This window comes from Emydura macquarii, unplaced genomic scaffold, assembly GCF_026122565.2.
Source record: "Emydura macquarii macquarii isolate MOO-44397 ecotype Brisbane River unplaced genomic scaffold, CSIRO-AGI_Emac_v2 contig_246, whole genome shotgun sequence".
Taxonomy (NCBI): domain Eukaryota; kingdom Metazoa; phylum Chordata; order Testudines; family Chelidae; genus Emydura; species Emydura macquarii.
In genome coordinates, this window is record NW_027130383.1 from 116,024 (window position 1) to 131,146 (window position 15,123).

Sequence of the window (15,123 nt, forward strand, 5' to 3'; positions counted from 1 at the left end):
CCCGATGAAATTAATAGGCAGCAGGTTTAATACAAACAAGATGAAGTGCTTTTTCACACAGCGCACAACCTGTGGAACTCACTGCCAGGGGATGTTGTGACAGCCAAAAATAACTGGGTTCCAAAAAAGAACTAGAGGAGTTCCTGGAGGATGGATCCATCAATGGCGATTAGCCAAGATGGCCAGGGATGCAATCCCATGCTCAAGTTGACTTTAAAACTCTGCGCCAGATGCCAGGGGTGGAGGACAGGGAGGTGTTGCTCTGTAAGTGCCCTGTCTTGTACACTCCCCATGACACGCTGGTACAAAATGTCAAAAATGAAAATGCCAAACAACCTTGGTGAAAAACAATGTATTTTCCAATTCCTTTGAAGGAGCTTCTCACCTTCCAGACTGAGAGCTCAGGGACCTTGCTGCCATGAGCGGGTTGATTGGGAGAGTGATTTTCATGTTCGTCCCTTAATTACTGGGGCTAATTTGGGGACTACCAGGACATCCCACGACTTGCCTTTAGAAAGGGCATGAAATCAGCAGCAGTATAAACGGAGCTCTAGATTTCTGGATTTAAAGGCACAAGCTAAGCCACTTGAGCTAAAGAAACGGCACCTGAGAGAGAGAGTCTCTCCCTCTGTGTGTGTCTACTCAGCGCCCGGCACAACAGGGCCCTGCTCTCTCTCTGTATCTCTGTGTAGCACACAATGTCTCTAGGAGTTACCGTACTACACCTAATAAATAATATAACTCTTTACTGGTACCTATTATCACATCTTCTGCTGGCTCCTGACCAGGCAGCATTTGGGTCACCACCTCCACATCTACCAGAAAGTAAAATAAAGTGTCATTTTGCTTATGGAGCATGCAGTCAAGCACCTCCCCTACCCCTCTCTGCAAGGCCATGTAAGAAGCCCAGGCACCCAGCCTGCTCCCTCCATGCTTATGCAGCTCTTTTGAATACGTCCACCATTGCTTTTCCTCCCGTCTGCGTCCCACAGTGACCGGCAGTCCCTACATCTTGTGATCCCCACTCCACACAGCCCACCCTTTGCCAGCTTGAGAGGCTCCAGGCGGAGTAGAGAGCGTGGTAATGCATTTGACAAATTGTGTGTCATGTCCCCCTCTCGTGGCTGCTAAGAGGATAGTGGCCTACTAGTGGTAGTAGCTAAAGGATTTATTCCTTTAGCTCAAGGAGTTGAGAGCTGTGCTGCGGCTCAAACTGTCCTGGGTTCCAATCCGATTCATGACTGTAACACGGTATGACTCCCCACCTTGGCACCTTCTGCTGGTTATCTGGGGGAATCAGCTCCCAGCCAGGCAGACACCCCCTCTCAACGGTGTCTCGCACTCTGTCCAATCCCTGCTCCTCACCCCTTCCAGGGATTCTGCAGTCCCAGCTCTAACCCCCTCCCGCTGTGGCCACTGCTGTCCTGCCACCAGTCCTATGGCAATCAGGGGTGCAGAGGGAACCACCCACTACTCTGGGTCCTGGCCCAGGAATCCTATGTGTTTAGCAGCCTTCCACTGCACCTCCCGCACATCTCCTCCATTGATTGCCCTCAGCTACTTTCCCACAGCCCCAGTTTCTTCTCCACTCTTGCTTCAGAGCCTTTAGCTCTGCTGAGTCCCAGCAGCCAGCCACTGCTCTGTCCAGGGTACTGACAGCCCTTCCCCTTCAAACTCCTGGGAGTCACTGGCTTTGCTTGGCTCTGCAGCTCCCTTATATACTGGCCTGTTGGGCCCTGATTGGCTGTCACGCATCTCCTTCCTATTGGCTGCCTTTCATGCCGCCTCTCTAAGGGCCTTCTTAACCCTTTCCTGGCCAGTGAGGGGCAGTCACCCCGTCACAATGACCCACCGGGGAATCATTCAAAAAAACAAAAAAAATAAAAATAAAAATAAAAAAACCCCTTTTTGCATTTTGCTAAGCTCTCGGCCTTAACAACATCGGCTGATGTCACTGAGCAGCAAGTTGTTCTGCCATCTAAGCACACATTGTGTGAAAAAGAATTTCCTCTCCTGAGTTCTGAGTTTCCCAGCTTTCATTGACTGTGCCCTTTGTGCCTGTGTTATGAGACAAGGATCCACCTTCTCTAGCTCATCCATTATTTTACAGGCTTTGATCCTCTCCTAGCTCTCCTCACAGGAAAGATTTTAGCCTCTTTTTACCCTCTTTTAATTGTCTCTTTAGCTTTCTTCACAGGAAAGATTTGCCAGCTTGATCATTCCCGGCATCTGGCTCTGAACCCCTCTAGGTCTGCAATAGCCTTTCCGAAATGGGCTGCACACAGTATTCCCAGATTTTCGGCCTTTCACTACACCAGTTCTCTGGTTGGCCACAGAGTCCTTCAGGGTAGAAAACACCCAAATTGCTAATGTAAAAAGCAGGCATGAAACAAATGACAGACTAAAAGGAGTTTTTGTTGCTTTTATCCCTCATAAAAAAAGAAAGAGGCAACCCCCCCCACATTTTTTGTCCCTCTGCCAATCACTTTGCAGGCTCTCTTTTAATTAAGACCAAACTAATAATTATTTACTCATACCACTTGCCACTTCGGCGCGCTCTTCTGCCATTCTCTAGCCGGGACTGCTGAGTCTCCACCTGCCGGGAAGGAACAGAGACCGTCACTCAAGGCGGGTTATTTTAATCATGCGCTTTTCCTTCAAATCCGTCAGGAACGTACCATGTGCCAAATGCAACAAACAATGCCCCATCCAACCCCTCGCTGTGTCCATCTTGGCTGTGTTCAGTGCATCCGCGACCATGTGAGATCTACGGCCGGGGCTCCTCAAATACCCGACACTCTGCACCCCTCTTTCATAGATTCATAGATTTTAAGGCCAGAAGACAGTAAGTGGTGGAGAAGCCAGCACTTCTCTAGACAATTTGTTCCCCCGGTGAATCACTCTCATGGCTAAAAGAACTGTGCGTCATTTCTCCTTGAATTTGTCTAGCTTCGGCTTGCAGCCATTGGTTCTCGTTCTGAGCTGTCTCTGTTAGTGTAAAGAGCTGTTTAGTACCCGGCGTTTCCTCCCAGCGAAGGGCCAAGTCACCCCCTTTGCTCTTGTCTGTCTCCCGCATCCTAGTCCGTAGTGCTGCAAGTTCTATCTATCTCATCGGCGTTGCTCCGGAGAACCACCCAGGCGCTTAGTCAACGCACATATGGTTTATATTATTAGCTACTTCTCCTGCAGAAGTCTCCAGGAGGCACCAACCAAGATCAGGGCCCCGTTGAGCTGGGTGTTGTGCAAACACACTCACTGACCCAAAGAGCTTACAGTCTAAACAGACAAAGGGCGGGAGGGAAAACAGTAGAGGGAGGGAGCTTGCCCAAAGTCACACCATGGTTTAGGGGCAGGATTAGAACCCAGGTCTTCCGTCGCCCGCTCTGGTGCTCCAGGCACTAGACTATAGCACAGTGGAGGTTTTTTTTGTCCTGATCAGTGCCAGCCTTGCTGGAGCCCTAGGAACAACTAACAATGTAAACCAAAGTCAGCCTGGCCTTGGAAAATAACAACACAGCGGATTTTAGCTAGCAACACCCTGATTAAGCACATTCCTGACTGGAGACGGTGGTACAAAAACACACAGATCTCTCAAATAATTTTGTAAACACGTTCCCAAGAGATTTTCCAGAATACACCTACTCCTTGCAAGATAAGGAGGGGACGACAGGCTGACGGATAAGGATGTTTTGGTCGAACTAGCAGGTACAAGGAGCAGGGTGGTAACTAACAACGCCTGGAGTGTCACAGGGAACTGGTTTGTGTCAATGTTTAAAAGGAGAAGCCACAGGGAGGGTAACTTTGCGCTCATAGACTCTAAGGTCAGAAGGGACCATTATGAACATCTGGTCTGACCTCCTGCACAACTCAGGCCACAGAACCTCCCCCACCCACTCCTGTTATAGACCCCTAATCTGGGACTGAGTGATTGAAGTTCTCAAATAATGATTTAAAGATGTCAAGGTACAGAGAATCCACCAGCAAGTGACCCATTCCCCATGCTGCAGCAGAAGGGGAAAACCCCCCAGGGCTTCTGCCAATCTGCCCTGAGGGAAAATTCCTTCCTGACCCCAAATATGGTGATTAGCTAAACCCTGAGCATGTGGGCAAGACTCACCAGCCAGACACCCAGAAAAAATTCACTGTAGTAACTCAGAGCCCACCCCATCTAACATCCCATCACAGGCCATTGAACATATTTATCGCTAGTAGTCAAAGATCAGCCAATTGCCAAACTAGGCTGTCCCATCATAGCATCCCCTCCATAAACTTATCAAGTCTTGAAGCCGCCTAGGTTTCTTGCCCCCACTGCTCCCCTTGGAAGGCTGTTCCAGAACGTCATTCCCCTGATGGCTAGAAACCTGCATCTAATTTCAAGTCTAAACTTGCTGATGGCCAATTTATATCCATTTGTTCTTGTGTCCTGACATTGGTGCTGAACTTAAATAACTCCTGTCCCTCCCTGGTATTTATCCCTCTGATGTATTTATAGAGAGCAATCCTATCTCCTCTCAGCCTTCTTTTGGTTAAGCTAAACAAGCCAAGCTCATTGAGTCTCCTCTGAGAAGGCAGGTTTTCCATTCCTTGGATCATCCTAGTCGCCCTTCTCTGCACCTCTTCCAGTTTGAATCCATCTGTCTTAAACATGGGAGACCAGAACTGCACACAGTATTCCAGATGAGGTCTGACCTATGCCTTGTAGAACGGTATCATTACAACCAGAACAGAAAGAAACTTCTAATACAGTTTTTTTTTATCTTCTGCATCAATTCTGGGTCACACAGTAAAATCTGCAAATGTTCTCTACACAGATCTGTTGTTTCAGCCTGTATCCAGCACTCCCACAAGAAGCAGACCTTAAAACTTGGAGTATAACCCGGCACAGCTGCATAGCTAGCCTGGGTAATGCCAACTGCGGTTTCAAAAGCAACTGTACGCTGCATGGGCATGGGAATTTAGAACCAAACTGAAATAATTGGTAGGGTGCATGCAATTACCCAGCAAGCTCTTCCAGCTCACGCAATGCAAGTTTTTTAGCTTTCAGAGTAAAAAGCACATCCAAACTTTTCAGGTTTGTGCCCTGGGGGCTCAATTCCTCCTTTTGACACATCCACAGAGAAGTCATTGAAATCATGGAGCTGATCTAGGGGACAGGATCCTGGTGTCCGGATGGAACCGGTACCACCGTCGCAGGCATGCATGTGCCAGAGTCCCTGTGGCTCCTACAGGACGCCAGCCCTGTGCTTTGTCGACAGTAAACCTGGCCACCGAACCCAGCCTCTGGTCTGCTGAATAAGACTGAGGGCTGCTAACGAACACGCTGCACCGCTGGCGGACGTGGCTGACGTCGGAGCGCCAAGAACCGTAACGCCGGCAGCGGGAAGAACGCCGGCAGCGGGAAAAACGCTGCAGCGTCGCCACCACCCCGCGGCGCGGACAACCCTTAGCAATTTCGGGGTGGCCCGTTTTAACAGGGCCAGATCTGCAGAAACTGCTGAGCATCAAGACGCTGAAAAGCAGGCTTCTTTCCCCCGTTTGAAGGCCAGCAGGGCCTGTTAGGATCATCTAGTTTGCTCTCCCTTATAACACAGGCCAGAGCCTCTCCCCCGTGCATTCTGCATCCAGCGTGAGAACTCCTTGAACCACAGCATACGGTTCAGGAAGATAGCTAATCTCGGGCTAGTAGCTTCACATGTTGAGGAATCCACCACATCCTCATTGAAGGGCCGTTCCCAGAATCGATTAGTGTGAAAACAGGGGCCTTGTTTGCAGCCTGACTTTCTCTAACCGCAAGCTTCCTTCTGTTAGGTCGTGGTCTGTTTTTGTCTGCCAGATGAAAAGCCCCCTTTGTGGAGCTGCAGAGCTCCCGGGGTGGGGGTGTGTCTGTGGGCAAGCTAACACCTGCTGCAATGCTTATTTAGCCTGGCTTTCTCTGTAGGCATCAAACAAAAGGCCTGTGGGCCCCAGAGCGCCGTTACGGAGGTGGCAGCCGTTGCTCGGTTCCCCTCTATTGTTGTCTACACAAAGCAGTTATTCCAGAACAAGATAGGGTGAGACGTTAAACTGCCAGAGCTACTCTGGAACAACAACCAGCACCGACGCTCTTGTTCCAAAATAAATGATTGTTACGTTACTAGGGGGTGCACGCTTCGTTGCTTTGTTGCTTTTCCTGGCTGGGCTCATTGCATCCAACAGGGGCTCCTTGGATCTCCCCATATCCTGCCCCACCTTCCCCTCCCTTCCCATTGCAGGGACTCCCTGCAACCTCCCACCACCCCAAAACTGCTATGTGCCTCCTTTAGTCCTCTAAATAGATATCTCAGAGCTGCTGCGCAGTTACTAGGCCAGGGGCAAGTTGTGACAACCACCAGCTGCATAAAGCCTGCTCATTTTACTCACCACAGCTGTTTCTCCCACCTGTTGCCATAGTTTTGCCATGACTTGTCTTCCTGCCTCTCAATGGTTGCCACAATCCCCAGCCTGTCAGTCTGTGGGGCAGGTACCATCTGTTCAGGCACCAACACAAGGGGGGAGGGTCCTGATCCTTGACAGAAGCCGCTCGGGGGCCCACAGGAGCCCAGGCTTGGGCTGACCTAGGAGTGGGTGGTCCACACAGCAAAGCGAAGTAAGTCGGGGCCCAGGAGTGAGAGATCGGGGTGACATAGCTACAACCCAGTCCAAATCACGGGGGGGGGGAAACACATCACAGTGGCGCAATGAGCACAGGGTCTATGCACAGCTTGCTGCTCTGAATGAAGGTCACACTTTAAGCGCTGGTATTTGTGATTGTAAGTGAGCCTTAAGTGCAGTGGCTGAGAAGAGTCGGGAGGAGATCACAGTTTGTTATTTTCTGTTTGTTTATTTCGGGTGAGGGAAATAAGCAACGGGAAACATAAAAATGCCTCCCGGCCAGGCAGCTGCAAACCTTGAGATTGCTTGGCTGGAAGCCCAGGAGAGAGACAATGTGAATTTCTAAAGCAGCAAGCAGAAATGAAGCTTAAAAACACAGCTGAGGCTAGGGAAACTGAGGAAGTCACATGCTGGCATGCCCGGGAAATTGAGGAAGCTGCCCGCAGACATGTCTCGGAGTTGAAACAGCAAGAACTGACTTTTAATGCTGCAGACAGAACCTCAGCAGATCAGGAGTGGGAGAGAAAACACCAGCTGGAGATGCTGGAAAAATATGGAAGCATCCCAGTTGCCCAGCGTCTCCCTCCATACCTAAGACGCCCAGCTTTGATAAGCTGTGTCCTGCTTACAAAGAGACAGACGGCACTGAGAAGCACTTCACCGTTTTGAAAAGCTTTGTGCTGTGCACAGGAGTCCTGAAGAGGAGAAATTTCCCACTCTCATAACAAAGTAGTCAGGCAGAGCTTTGTCTGTGTTTAATGAGATGCCAACTGAGGAGACTTTAAGGTCTGATGCATTTAAAAAAGCCGCCTGGCCAAGGTTTCAAATCACACCTGAAATGTACAAAATAAAGTTAAAAAAAATATCTTAAAAGGAATCCAGGCATAACTCAGAGCAAATGTGCTTATAAATTAAGTGATTTGTTAAACAAATGGATTAGAGAAAAAAAGATGATGTCGTATAACCAATTCTTTAATTTAATAGCTCAAAACAAGTTTCTAAGCAGGTGTACAAATAATGTAAGAAACAGCCTGTAAAATAAGAATTTAAAATCCGTAATAAATGGCCAGAATGGCAGGTGTCTTTGAGCAAGCACAGATGTCTATGGGCCATAAACCTCGGAGGGGGAGCAAAAACACAGTTCTAAAGGGGGATCCCATTTTACCCCTGTGAAGAAGAAGGGGGGGCTGGGAAGGCAGATGATCACCCCCCAGAAGCCCAGTCTCACCTTAAAAAAACCCCCAATACAACTCACCTAGGAAGGAGGAGGGTCCAAAAAGATGTTACGAATGCAACTCCACGGAGCATTTAAAAAATCTTCATGAATTCCAAGACCAGCCAGGGACCATCTAGTCCGACTTCCTGCGTAACACAGGTCACAGATCTTCCCCCAGAATGATCAAATGTGATGCTTTTTAAGTTGTTATAGTGGTTAACTACCCTGACTGGTAAAAATGGACGCCCCCTCTCCAGTCTCAGTTTGTCTAGCTTCAGCGTCCAGTCAGTGGGTCATGTTATCTGTGACACAGTCCCACCTTATCCATCCCTTCCAGCGCAGTCTGAGCTAACAAGCAGCTGACTGATCAGTTGATTCCCTCGAGGCCTTAACAGTCCAAGGAGAAGGATGTGATTAAGGCTTTGTTGACATGGGGGGAGGGAAGAAATGGAAATAACTTTTCTGTGGGTGGGTGAGGGCAGGGATAAAGTGCCCGGTGTCCACACACGCGTGAGTGGGGCTGAGCAGGAAACCAAAGCAGCGATCCTAATGAAGAATTCCTGGATTTTATAAAGAACAGCTTCTCCCCCTTCTTCTCCTTGCAGACTTCCACTGACGCTAGTGGGACCGAGGGGCACACGCAGCCCTAAATGTATATCCCTGGCCCCCAGATTGGGATGAAACCCCCAGAACAGGGCCCTTTGCATAGAATTAATTGGGAACCTTTCATAACAGAAACAGTACGAAACTAAAACTGTGAGTGGTAAAGACAGGTGAGACAGCAGCTGCAGCATTAGCTTAACTAGGCGAGTAACAAGCACCCACTCGTGAAACAACAACCAGCCCCGTCACTAAAACCTGTTCCCATTCCGCACTATCTTCACTGGCTTGCATGTTCTATCCAAGTCCCAACTCTTGGTCTGTTTTGTGTCTCTTTAGACTGCAAGCAATTCGGAGAAGGGACTTAACGGTATCTGTAAAACTCCCAGAGCAGCGGAGCTCTGATCCCAACAAATCTCCAGACGCTGCAATATCAATTTTATTCTCCTGTCCTCAGCACCTGTCAGTCACGTGAAATTCATGCTCTCTCCTCCTCTCCCGGGGAGAGAATTGTGTGTGCAGTGGAGTGTTTTGTTTTGGTAGAGCTTTTTGTTTTTAGCACACACACTGCTCTGTGTGCTAAACACAAATGTTTCTGCCGGCAGCGTAATGTGTCCATCACATTGACACAAATTTTCTTTATGCTCACTTTAAGGGCCCAAAGAGGTATCAGGTCTTCTGCCTTTGTTTTCTCTAGCCGCGAGCAATTCACCCGCATGCACGCACATGCTCTGCGCTCTGGCAGGACCAAATAAACCGAGACCATCCCTGCCAGGTCTTAAAAACCTCCAGTGACGGGGATTCCATAAGCAGCCTTGGAAACATATTCCAGAGATTAACAACCTGCGAGATTGTTACCCTGCCATCATAAACACCTCTCTGGTCTCGCCTCCCGGCTGCTCCTCCTTTACAGCATAAGACACAAACTTCTCATCTGTGCTGTTAAGGCTCTTCACCCTTTAGCCCCTCACTTCCTATCTGATCTGCTATTTTATCATGCCAATTGCTCTGCCAATGATACCAGCCTTTTTTCCCCGGCAAGCACCCCCAGGCTCTCCCCCCATCATGGTAAAACCTACCTGGTAAAATCCAGAAAGTCCCCACAATGCCCTCCTTTAGACACACGTCTGCTGCAACGTCCGCTGCCAGCTGGTAAGGACGAGGCAGCTGGTAAGCCGAGACTATAACTGACTATGCAAAACACGCTGCTTTTTTTTTGGCTTGCAACCTCCCTCACCCCCGTCTGTTTCACACACCTGTGAACCAAGCCCATCAGGAACGATGTGGACAAACTGGTGCGATTACAAAGGAGAGCCACAAAAACGATAAAAGCTTTAAAAAACCTGCCCTCTGAGGAAAGGTTAAAAAAAAACCCGGGGTATGTTTAGTCTTGAGAAAAGAAGACTGAGGGGAGACCCGATAACGGTCTGCAAATATGTTAAGGGCTGTTATACTGAGGTCCCATCTTCTAGGCTCCTCTATCTCTGGACCTCATTACAACAGCATCTAGTCACCCTGACCCTTTCATGCGTTTAACCCTACAAGGCAGGGCAGTGCTCCTTATGTTATCCCCCCACCCCTTGTTACAGATGGGGAACGGAGGCCCAGGTTGATTTCAGTGGGAGTTAGGCAACCTGAATGTAGGAGAGAAAAGAGTTAAAAGCTGGACAAGTGCTCAGGCCTAAGCTAGAGGGAATGAAATCATGGCACAGGCAAACCTTGTTTCTGCTACTTCTGCTAATTCTAGTTGGAGTCTGTTCTCTCTCTTCTTTTCCTCCCTTCCCAGCCATCTGCACAGGGGACGAGGCTAACAAAATCACCATATCCCCTCCTGTGCAAGGCTTTTAGTGGGAAGAAAGCATTATCTTCCTTCCCCCCTGGCATGCCTTTACTTCCAAAAATGTGAGTGTAAAATTAATAGGTTCTGAGGTGATGCGCCTGCCCCCTGTATGGTAATCCTGTAAACAAACAGGGGTGGGTATAATTGTATGCATCATGTCGTTGTTAATATTCATTTTATAGGTGTCACTGTAACCAGATAAGGATCTATGGGGAGCTGCTGGGAGTGGATACATTTACAGACTGTTACGGATAAAAGGATTGTAAAGTAACCCCTCGTCGCTCACTCACGGCGTCGAGCAGGCAATAAAAGATCCTGTCTCCCCAATCCGCCCCAGGGACACCCTGTTTGTTATTTCTAACACTTAATAGCCCTGAAGATCTAAGAGACTCACCCGAGGTGGTGGAGTGAATCAAAGCCAGGTTTTGCAGGTCCCAGACTAACAACCTAACGCCTGGGCCATCCTTCTGCTCTTCAAGGCAGGGAGGCCCGGATTCACAAAGGGCGTCGTGATGCCGAGGCCCAACACCTAACTGGGACATGGAGAAAAATCCCGGGCACAACAGCGGGATCCAGCGAGCCTGAGTTTGGCCCCAGGCTGCCCTGCACCATGAATGGGGAGGGAGAGAGACTGGCGTTCACAGCAGCCAGCGCACTAGGCGGGGAGACACTTGTGCAAGCCAATGGGAGATGAGGAGGGTCTGCCCTAAGCCCCACCCCTCTGAGGGAGCGTGGCCGCCAGACACCAGCTCCGCTAGCTGTCCACACAGGGCAATGCCTCTCTGGAGTGAGCGGGAGCCGCCAGCGCAGTGTCCTGTCAGATAGAGAGAGGCGGGCGTCTGTCCGCGCGCCAAGCAGCTGGGCGGGGAGGATGCCTATGAGTGGCTAGCATGAGGCCATGAAAAAAGCCCGCTGCATCCTAGGACTGCGTTAGCGAGATATTTCCAGGGCAGCGTTAGTTCCGTTCGTTAGCACTGACCGGCAGGGCAGGGCAGCGCTGGGATAAATTGCCCAGAGAGGCTGTGGAATCTCCGACGTTGGAGAACTTTAAGAGCAGGTTGGACAAACACCATCAGGGCAGGTGTAGATAATACTCAGTCCTGCCTTGAGCGCAGGGGACTGGAGTAGGAGACCTCTCGAGGTCCCTTCCAGTGCTACGACTGTACGGTTATACAGAGCAGGCGTGAGAGCTGCTCTGCAATACTGCGCGGGCAGGTCTGGTCTGCCATGATTGAGAAAGAAGAATTCACACTGGACCAGGTGCAGGGAAGGGCTACGAGGCTGATGTGATGAACGGGAAACCTGCCGTACCAGAGGAGACTGAAGCTGGGCCTATGAACCCGAACCCCCCGAAGGCTGTGGGGAGCTGATTGCTCTCTATTAGTACATCAGAGAGATCAATAGCAGAGAGGGGGAGGGGTTATTTGAGTCAAGGACCTACGCTGGCCCAAGAACAAATGGACATAAACTGGCCATCAATAAATTTAGGCTTGAAATTAGATGAAGGTTTCTAACCGGCAGAGAAGTGAAGTTCTGGAACAGCCTTCCAAGGGGGCAGCGGGGGCGAAAAAACAAATTTGTTTTAAGACTGAGCTGGACAAGTTTGTGGTGGGGTCGGTGTGATGAGATGACCTACAATGGCGTGTAGCCGATCTGCGACTGCGGGCAGTAAATATCCCCAGTGGCTAGTGATGGGACCCCAGATGGGCAGGGCTCGGTGTTACTGCACAGAATTCCTTGCCAGGCGTCTGGCCGGTGGGTCTTGCCACATGCTTAGGGTCTAACTGATTGCCAGATTTGGGGTCGGGAAGGAATTTCCCCCCAGGCCAGATTGGCAGAGACCCTGGGGAGGGTTTCACCTTCCTCTGCAGCACGGGACACGGGTCATTTGCTGGTTTGACTGAGTGTCAATGGTGGATTCCCTGTCACTTGAAGTCTTTAAACCACAGTGTGAGGATTTCAGGAACTCAGCCAGAGGTTGGGGGGCTGGGTGAGGTCCTGCGGCCTGCAATGTGTGTGCGTGGTGGGTGTGCAGGGGGGACACAAGCACACAGGCCAGAGAGCAGCAGATGAATCTCACACTGCTGGGGGACACAGACAGAAAAGCGTCGTGAGCTTCCAAGGTGGGCGTTATTCTCTCCCTCCAAAACGAAGGGGTGTCTCAGAACGATGCCTTCTGTGGCCCCGGCATCTCCAGAACTAACATGCAAGTTGTAGGCTGCCCTACTTCAGGGTTTTGTGGGAGAACCGTCCAGAAGAAGCAGTTGGAAGTTGGGATTTGACTGGAGCGGCCGTTGGGGTAGATACAACATATCGTACACCCTGTCAGCCTCTAGCCATGCAACCACAAACTGTGATGAGGGAAACAGAAGGGCGATAATGCAACACATTGGAATTGGTGAAATAACAGCAATCCTCAACGGAAAAGCAGTTGAAATAAATTTATTTTTGGGCATGGGTTAAAATTGCCACCCCCAAGAACCCATCAATTACTAGAACAATGAGGAAGTAAAGGAGTTTTGAAAGGTGGCTGGCTGAGTTTCTGGCTGATTGCTTATTTTAATTAATCGTATCTAGAAAGCCATTTGTTTTCCATTTTTCCTGAAAAATTTCTGGCTTTTACAAAAGCTATTTGCTTTTTTTAACCAATTTTCACCCAACTTTGGACCTCTCCAGTACGTGAAAATACTGATTATCTTAAAAAAAGAAAATCCAATACATTGATTTGGTAGGTGTGTTCATGTTACTAAGAGGTTAGTCTAAGGGTAATCGCGAAGCTGTCTATTACAGTGGAAGATACACGCATACACGTGAGTGCCTAAAAGTATGTACTATGTACAGTCATAATATAAACCATGGCAATAAATGGATTTTACTTTCAATACTCTTACTTTTCTCTACTTGTTACTTTTTTTTTGCACCCCAGTATTCACTCAGAAAACGACAATGTGGATTTTTTTTTCACTGATCTTTACCTATTTTTTGTAATACACCCTGATCAATTCCCAGGAAATTGTAAACAAAATAAAAACCAAAAGAGAAAGGGCCTTGGTTATATATATTACTAGGAACAGGTTAGGGGGTCTAGAATTGGGGCCTTTTTATGATTTAAATCACAAGACATTCCCCCTCACTGAACATTTTGAAATCCGGATTGGATGTTTTTCTAAAGCCTCTGCTCTAGTTCAAAAAGCAGCTCATTCAGTGCAGCTCTCTGGCCGCTGCTAGATGACCGCAATGGTGTCTCCCGGCCTTGGAATCTATTCATCTTGTCCACTCTGTCTTAAAATCTCGGGGCATTGATTGGCCCCAGCTCCAGACCCAGTTATGTGGAGTGGGCACACTGCAGATACCACCACCATTGAGCTTTGTGACAGGCTTTGTATCTACGCTGCGTTGGTATAAAGGTCATGCATGAACCAGGCCCCATTGTTTGCCCTGCTGCTTAAAAACCAAGCCACGCTGGCGTCACAATGCAGCGGGTAAAAATATCCCAGGAGGCGCCTGCTTCTAACTCTGAACAAAGAACTCCGTTAGACCAAGGACCAGGCCACAATCAACCCACCCAGTGGCCTGTTCCCCTCGTAACAGCAGCTTCTGAGCATGACACTGTGCAGTATGCCGTTCAAAGGAAACAGCATTAGTCCGCAAGCTGCTCTGTCTGCCTGCTGTGTAACAGCTTACGCACTGGATGTTGTCTGTCTGGCCTGGCTAGCACTCAGAAGACCCATCAAAGCAGGTTGCTTCATCGGAAAGCTTTTTTCTAAAACCTTTCCCAATTTCCACCCAGACTTATCTCCTCAAGAAAGCCAATTTCTTCCTTAGTTTATATCCTGTGTAATCAATTTGTTTAAAAGCACCAGGCACAGGAGAGGATCTGACGCACCTGCGATATTGAGGGCTTTGCTCGCCTGACACGGAACATCATTAGTATCCTAGCAACCTCCCTGGCTTGCGCACGGAGATTTGCATTGTAGTTGTCAGGGAAGAAAAGAGCAAATGGATCCATCAATTGAAAAAAAAAAAGAGAAGAGAAGAGAAAAAGAAAAAGAAAAGAGAAGAAATGGGGAATTGCCAGACAATTGAACAAAGTCCAAACCAGTCTTTGGAATCTCCCCCCACACTGCTACTTCTCCACAGTCATTTCCCTATTCAAGGATTTGAATTATGACCCCCCCGTGCAATTTTAGTTCCTGCTGGTATTTCTGTAACCTTTCCTCATGGCGTGCACGGAGGTGGGCAAGAACGGGGCCATGGCATAGCGTCCCCCTCCCCTCCCCATGGAAGTATTGTACGGACTGATCTATTTGTACCCCCCGCGTCAGGCCACTCAGGCTGGGTGGTTCTCCGTGGCTGCTGGGGTCAGAGAGCAGAGCCGGATCTGAAAGGGGTTGGAGCGGTGGGGTCCAGTGTGATGAGGCTGGGAACAGCTCTCTTCCCTGGCATTTTTAAAGGACTAGATTCACAAAACAGAGGTGGTAGTGTCCCCAGTGGTTACAGCACGCTCCTGGGAAAGTGTAGGGCTATGTGGTATTATTCTAGGGCAGGTATGTCTCAGTATCCCCTGCTGAAGCTGTATATAGGACTCGAATATTCACTGGGCCAGAGAACATGTGGTCCCATAGCCTGGTGGATCGGGCAATCACGCCCATGAGTGTCCTAACTGCTGGATTAAAAGTTATAAGGGAAAGGTCAGCATCTCCTCCCCCTGCTGTTTTGTGAATGGCACCTAGGTCAAGGGAAAAAAAATGTGGCCAAAATTATTTGGCAAAATCACATCAAATTCGAGAACAGTTTCGGGTCCACTGAACCTGCATTTTTCAGCGAATAAACTATT

General features: G+C 49.0%; 1 protein-coding gene across 8 annotated transcripts in view; it reads right to left on the reverse strand.

Annotated features, from left to right (window-relative positions):
- The window catches only part of LOC137153470 (C-type lectin domain family 2 member B-like), a 37,745-nt gene that overhangs the window by 10,582 nt on the left and 12,040 nt on the right, over positions 1 to 15,123 (reverse strand). For 4 of the 8 annotated variants that reach the window (XM_067548880.1, XM_067548863.1, XM_067548853.1 and 1 more), the window contains 2 exons: positions 2,538 to 2,596; positions 756 to 815 (listed from right to left, as the gene is read on the reverse strand). In XM_067548880.1, the coding sequence (XP_067404981.1) occupies positions 756 to 815; positions 2,538 to 2,568 (91 nt within the window). In that variant the 5' untranslated portion in view covers positions 2,569 to 2,596. The other 4 variants (XM_067548907.1, XM_067548842.1, XM_067548897.1 and 1 more) reach the window with 4 other exon arrangements.